At 46.5% G+C, this 7553-nt stretch overlaps 1 protein-coding gene across 1 annotated transcript; it reads right to left on the bottom strand.

The window, feature by feature from the left end:
- Window positions 1-127: 127 nt before the first annotated feature.
- On the bottom strand, window positions 128-6599 carry LOC135805619 (tyrosine-protein kinase SRK2-like). The gene is made up of 4 exons (XM_065319684.1): window positions 6032-6599; window positions 4714-5380; window positions 3453-3767; window positions 128-1066 (listed from the first exon to the last, which is right to left on the bottom strand). The coding sequence occupies exons 1-4, from the start codon at window positions 6385-6387 to the stop codon at window positions 896-898; spliced, it is 1509 nt and encodes a 502-aa protein (XP_065175756.1). The 5' UTR covers window positions 6388-6599; the 3' UTR covers window positions 128-895.
- Between the last annotated feature and the right edge of the window lie 954 nt (window positions 6600-7553).

Below are 7553 nucleotides of genomic sequence, written 5' to 3'. Positions count from 1 at the left end.
AGTCATGCATGCACCAAAGAATATCTATCCTTTGTCATTCACGATAGCCTGTGTGAATCATTAATTTGTGATCCAGGGCGAATGCGCATCTGAAAATGTAACTGCACAGCCCGAGATTGCAGCAATATCAAAGTTCAAAAGACATGCATTCAAAATCCTGTGCAGTCGCACGCCAAGAAAGTCCAGCCTGAAATGCTACATCAAAGTAAGAAGAAACCGACCAGTACGGATTGTCTATATAGTAAGAACGTGATAAATCGCCAAATAAGAAAAATAAGAACGCCCTTGGAAACAACGTTCTTGAGCGTGAGACTCTACTGTATTATAATAGTATAGGATTTGGACTTGGTATGGCACCTGTCCAGCTTGATATACATGTGTGGGGTAGACATCTGCGATGATATTGGATGACTTGCACAGAAGAGTAAAGTACCTGGTTTGAAGGCCAATCCTACAGATAGGATTACTTGGCGACAAAAAGAATAGCATGCGGACAGTGTCAAGCTATTCAAGCTGAGCTGGTGTTCATGCGAATTCTGGCCCTTCAATCTCAAGCATGTCACCAACAGTCAATTATCGTTATGCAGGCTTGACCTGTCCAGTTTGGACTATTTCTGCCTAACACAGAGATAAGCCCACCTCGGAACGTAAGAAGACAGAATGACCCCTAGGCGCTGGCCCTCGCCAACTATACAATGTATTGAGTGTCAGCTTTTTTTTGTATATTCACGGACAGAAGAGCCGGGTTGGCCAATTATCATACAGTAGAACAAGTAGACATGAAGTAGCCAAAATATATATTCGTCAAGGCAGGTCATTATGTTTCATGGAAAAAGCCGGTAAGACAGATAAGAAGACAAGAAGCAGAAGACTGGTGAAAATCTGGAGAGAGGTATTACATTTCTTTATAGGGACCTTCTGAGGAGACAAAGTAGTCGTCTAAACGGTATCGCAAGTACTCAAAGGTCGGCCGTTCCATTTCCTCGGGACGCCAGCAGTCTAGCATGACTTGATAAAATGGATCAGGGCAACCCGGAGGTTGAGGCATACGGTAGCCCCGGTCCACCTACAGCAAATCAGGCAAAACACAAAGAAAAACGTTTTTGTTGGCTAGACTCTCTAATGAGTGTGGTTGAAGAGAAAATGAAGGAGTCCATAATGTATGTCATAGCAACTCGGGCGGCCAGACAGCAGCAAGGACGGGGGAAATTCTGCTGCAACACTGAGTTTCAGTTTCATGATCATCAGCTAACACGTGAATACCGTAAAGTCTTGTATATAAGCCGCACTTGAATAGAAGCCGCTATTTTGGGCCCATCAAATCACACATAAGCCTGGTTTTAGTGTTGACATACATAGAAATTCCTGTCTTGTATAGAAGCCAGCAAAATTTCACCAAGAAAGTCATAGAAGCCGCGGCTTTTATACAAGACTATACGGTAAGTGTGATGATCCAGCAATAGAATTTCCCCATTCCGTACCGTGCGAAAAGCTCTGCCTCTGTGAGCAGTGGAGCACCCACACAGCTTAGAGGTCAGAAAATACTAAGATTCCAAACCACCCTCCAAATATCAAACTAAACGAGCTTAAAATTCAATGCTTCAGTTTCGGCTACATCAGCGCTGTTATGTTGTCAGTATAAATACATAGTTATGGACAAGCGCTGCACCATGCTATTGAATACGATGAGTATGAAGCCTGAAGTGACTTGTCAATTCTCGTTGTTCTACGTCAACAAGGTCACAGTAGTGGTTCGGAGGGATCCAGTGGCTCTGGATACAACCTAATGATCAAAATGACAATGGAAAATTTACTCCAGGGTGCACACTCAATCTGAATCCGGATTGGACCATTGCAGATAGAGTTAATTCTATTGATACATGTACGACTGAATGTTCACAGCCTAAGGCTGTGTTTACATGAGGCGTTTCAACCCGGGTCAGATTTCAACCCGCCATGTGCACAAAATGAATGGCGCGTTTACATGACGCATTGCGCTTGACCCGGGTTGAAATTTCGCCCCGGGTTGATTTCAACCCTCCCCCAAGGGGAGGGTTGAAATCGACCCGGGTCAAGAAAATCGTACAAACGTACTTCTATGCGTATCTCGAAATCAACCCGGGTCAAGAAAATCGTACAAACGCACTTCTATGCGTATCTCGCCAGGTTTGAACAGCACTGTACATGCAATTTCGCGCGAACGGATTCACGTGATCATACAGGATCCTAGAAGTGGACTTTTGGCGGCATATCAGTATTTGACCCGGGTCAACTGTCTTCACTTAAACGTTCACCTCTTTTGTCTATCGTATAGACTTTCAACCCGGGCTGACGTTTCTCACGTAAACACAGCCCAAGTCTCACCCTCCTTTTTGGGCCCCAAAGTCATCATTTTGCTGACATCAGTAACAGCTGCCTGTCAGAATGTGTTTCTCTGGCCAGCATTACCTTTTCAAAATAGTTATGTTCTGCTCTGCGGTCATTTGAATGATACCCCACAGATCTGTACAAATTTTCTTTGCGTGTGCCACAACGTAGAGAACCTCATATCCGCATAGAAATGTGGACACAGAACATGCCAAGTCATGGACTCTAACCCAGACACCTGTCCTTTATGCGATTTCTACACGTTCACCCCATTACTGTAGTCTCTATGCTGCATACAAATAACAGTTACAATGTCAGGTTTTTGGACATGTGCAAACACGAAGGGAATTGATGAGGCTGTACTCCCGATTTGAGAGGGGTAGATAATAACCAGTATGATCAGTGCAGATTGTGTGACAACTGACAAGGCCACCCTCTCACATACACGCACAGTCCTTGCCATTTGGCCACAGGTGGGCATACAGTGCAACCCTGATCAATATCTGAATCCAGAAGCGTTTAGTTACCCACAATGAGTGGGAAGTGTGTAAAGGTGTACGAACCATTTTTTTAAATGTAGATATTCATGACATGGAGTGTGCACGTGACCGTTATGCATCCGCATGCACAGGCTGCTTTAAAGGCATCCATGCTAGCGTGATTTACATTCAGTGGGGATATGCCCGGCCTTTCCCGTAATAGGAGTACATAGTGTACTAGATGCCAAAACTAGATGCTAAAAAAGAACCAGGAAGATATGGATATCTGTGTGGCCTTGTCGTTTTTCTTATCCAAACACCTCGTAAAGAGTTCTGCCCAGAGGGAGGAAAATAGTAAAGTTGCACTATAATACCTCAGAGACCGGTTCGGGCCAGACATTTTACACAATCAATGCATATCTATGCATTTCGTGGACTTGCAGTATTCATTATGTTCACGAACATCACATAACTATGTTAGTAGGACTGCAGAAGCTGTGACTGGGGAGGGATGGGGTTGTTTGGCACAATAGGTCAGCATGATTCGACTAGTTGAAGAGATTTCCTGGGTAACAAAGGATTTCAGTTTTATATAAGCAGGCTTACCTTTGTGAGCACTTCAGCATTGGTCATTCCAGGGTAGGGAACACGTCCATACGTAATGATTTCTGAGAGCAGAATTCCGAAGGACCAAACATCAGATTTGATTGTGAAGCGGTTGTATAACGCAGCTTCTGGTGCCGTCCACTTGATGGGGAACTTGGCTCCTTCTCGGGCACAGTACTCATCGTCTTGAATGACACGAGCAAGTCCAAAATCAGCCACCTTGCAGTTGTTGCCCTCACCAACAAGAATATTACGGGCAGCCAAATCTCTGTGAATGTAGTTCTGTTGCTCAAGATAAGCCATACCAGCAGCAACCTGCACAACAGATAAAAGTCAGCATGCTGCCTTAGAAGGAGCAGAGAGAAAATAGCAGCCCTAGCACTACTTTTGAATGCCTTTGCCTGCATTATTCAGAGAAAGCGATCACGTTGACTCGTGTGCAAGAAATTGCTTCTGGTATTTGCTTGCGCAGAATGTTCACAAGCAACATCTTCTTGAAAAGTAACAGCTCGGCACAACAATGGTCAAGCAGCACACAGCCGGTCAATTGAGGTTCAGAAGATGATATCATGACTGGCAACAGGTGCCTCGATCAAGCGACAAACCTGCCCTACATGGACAATTGCGCTGGGTTAAATCCTACAAAAAGCACTAAGCTGGTGCCATCGATCAGTTCCCATTTCCCACTGCATTAGTACATGTGTATGTCCAGCAGCATTCAGACTATTTCCAGGGTGCCTAGGGCTGTGCAAGCCCGGGTGCCAAATATGCACTTTGGGTTGGATCTTACCAGGCGAAATGATATACATTTAGTCCTCGCAGGGAAAAAGAAAGGAAACTTGCACAAAACCTGAAAATTTGTGTTACCAAAGTCCCACTGCACTGAAATATACTGTTTTAGTTGCCATCTCACCGAGCTGTTCTTTGCACAGAAGCACTGTATCAAGAGTACAGCTCTGATGATTTGCTGTCACAGCGAAATTCCGTGATTAACATCATTTTTGTGAGTAGTGCGTACAAGCAGGGCTCTTTCTGCACAACTGCAGCTCAGTTGCACGCACTACGCCACTTCCCGCCTCAGATCTGCGCCAGATGTGATGAAATCACGGAATTCCGATGTGACAGACACCCATAGTAGAAAATGCCCCAAGGTCACACTCTGGGTTTCATGTACTCTTGACTGTATGCTGAATGGTGCATGCATGGCTATTCAGTATCATAGAGATCTTCATAACACCAGATGATCTCAGATATCTCTTACCTGCGCTGCCATGTCAACTAACGCTTCGATCTTGAGGAAGCGTCCTTCCCCCTTTTGGAGATAGTCGAGTTGAGAACCATGCTTCATAAGCTCGGTAATGATGTACAATGGCTCCTCCTGTGTACATACTGCATACAGCTGAACGAGCTTCTCATGCCGAAGCTGCTTCATAAGTGTGGCCTCCTCCAAGAAGGCTTCAGGAGACATAGAACCAGGCTTCAGGGTTTTTACAGCCACCTGCGTTGTTCCGTTCCAAAGACCGCCCCAGACCTCACCAAACTGTCCAGCACCAAGCCGATTCTTCAGCTGAATTTGAGTGCGAGGGATTTCCCATTGATCCTTAGTGTTGTAGGACAGGCCAAGCGTTTGAGGCTGTGCTGCATCAGTGCAGATCTGCGTCAGCCGTGTGCACAATCCATCAGAAGTTCCCTTGTAGTGCTCGACGAGCTCAGCTAACGTTGGGAACACTGCTCTACTTGCAATGAAATAATGACCGTTGTCCATCGTCCGGATACGGTAATGCTTGACGGAGTCATGCTCGCGGATGGACAAGGAAAAGTTCCCGGGCTGTGACTCAGACTCACGGATGAGGTAGGTGCCGTGAGGGTTTCCGGGTGCGAGAAGCTTCTTCTCAGCATCAGCACGCTTGATGGGTCCAAAGAACCAACTGCAAAGCAACAACAAAACACACACAGAGAATGCATAAATAAGCAAGCAACTGTACAGTACTGATATTCACAACACAAGGAACTTGTCTCCTCCAAATCTTGGTTCATGGACATGCTTTGAAGCTGCTTATTCGCTTCTTCTCCATACTGATTGGGATCATGCAAGGTGTCAGTGCATCCACACTAAACAAGTGTGATTGTAGCACACGTTCGAGACGTCTTCCATGAGTGACCAAAGTTAGGTAGTTTGCCAACTTTTGCGTTGTCATATTGTCAGTTATAAAATCACTCCGGTAACTCCCAACACGCATGATTAGATCCACATATAATCTGGGCTTCAAGACAATCCAGCGAAGAGCGCTCAACACTGCCTCCATTCCACCTGGCGCTCTCTGCAGAACAGTTCGATGGCTCATTTCAAAAAAATATTTCCCCTAACTTCGGGTGGAAGACAGCAATGAACCCAGCTTTTCGTAATCTTGGAACACTAGGTAAATCGGCTCCAGCTGTCTTCCCTTTTCTGGACTGTGAAGCTAGAATGTCAGGTCAAGTGCCATCACCAAGATTTCGAAAGCACACAGCAGAAAACAGAAATATTGTACAGCAGTGGCACCGCCAAGATCTACTGGAAGCAATCCCGACAGACTTACTCGTGTGCCTTCATCGAATCATGTTGAGCCACATAGTTGCTGGGAATATACCCAGTCTTGCCAGTGACTGTGGATTTGGCTTGCCACCAATCTCCATCTGTGTTGTTTAGGACCTCCAAGAGCTCTCCTTTAGAAAAGCTAAGGTCCTCGTCTGTGCGGGCTTCATAATCATACAGTCCTATGAAGACATTGGCTTTGTTTGCTGGCGTTGCACTCTGCTGGGGCGCGCTTGGCAAACTCCTGCCTTGAAGACCATGGCCACCGGGTTGTGATTCAGGTTGAGCTGCTGAATGTCCACGATCCTTGCCCGAAACAGTCCCCTTGTCGCCGGAACTACTGGAGCAGCAACACCCCATTTCTATCCATTATACGAACATCCGTCCAGCTACTAGTAGTATCCAACCTCACAGTAAAGCAAGAAAAATGAAGGGGACTAAACGTCTGGAACTGCTTCCACAACAAGAACCAGACGCCAGCTAACACTCATCCGTGAATTACAAGGTTGCTCTTCTCTCGAAACTGCGGGACACTACGAAACCACAATCAAAACACACAGCAGCAAGTCTCAAGTCGAAGAAAGCCGATGTCCGACGTGCGCATGCGCACTAGCGCCTTCGTAATGGTTACCGTCCGGGTGCGTACGCTGTACTCGCAAGAACGCAGTTCCTGTGAGACCCTGTGAGTGCAAATGCACGGTACGCCAGGCAGCAGCAGTTGACAGACTGGACTGGTACGATTCTACGTTGAACCCGCATCACCAGATCACGGGTTCATATTCTTGATCTCGACTCTCTTTCTTCAAAACTGCGAAAGCTCCGGAACTCGTAAGGTTGGTTCACATTTTGCCAGTAGATCTACGCCCCGGGACCAGGGCCGGAACTAGTTGACTGCCTCTTGAAACCCTTCCCGATATTATTTTTATGCTAAAGAATCACACACCCAACTCGCAAGAGAAAAAAGGCAAAGGAAAAGAAAAGATCAGAGCGAACAGTACGGAATGAAGGAAAGGACCAAGACATGACAGAACGAACAGGTTAGTGTAGTGGCCCCCTACACTACAATTAACCTGTTCGTTCCGTCTTTACAAGGGCTCTACATTAACCTGTTCGTTCCGTCTTTACAAGGGCTCTACGTAGTGGCTCCAGCTCCAGTGAGACTGCACAGGAATGCGTACTAACGCATTGTGTACCAATGTCATACGGTAAAATCATTGGCACTGCCGGTACCCACGCGTCCCACGGTACGGCGCTACGACCTGGGAAAGTGAGACCTGGGCCCCCGGCCCGTGTTCTTTTGTGTGTGTGTGTGTGTGTGTGTGTGTGTGTGTGTGTGTGTGTGTGTGTGTGTGTGTGTGTGTGTGTGTGTGTGTGTGTGTGTGTGTGTGTGTGTGTGTGTGTGTGTGTGTGTGTGTGTGTGCCTGAGGTGGGGTATTCACCGACAGGAGACTTGGTCGGATAGTTACGATGCCGACACTCTCCTCGTCGCCCCCACCTCAGAGTCCTTCGCGAGGCCTTGCAAGCCC

Source organism: Sycon ciliatum, chromosome 1 (assembly GCF_964019385.1).
Source record: "Sycon ciliatum chromosome 1, ocSycCili1.1, whole genome shotgun sequence".
Taxonomy (NCBI): Eukaryota; Metazoa; Porifera; class Calcarea; order Leucosolenida; family Sycettidae; genus Sycon; species Sycon ciliatum.
This window is presented reverse-complemented; position numbering and strand designations above follow the sequence as displayed.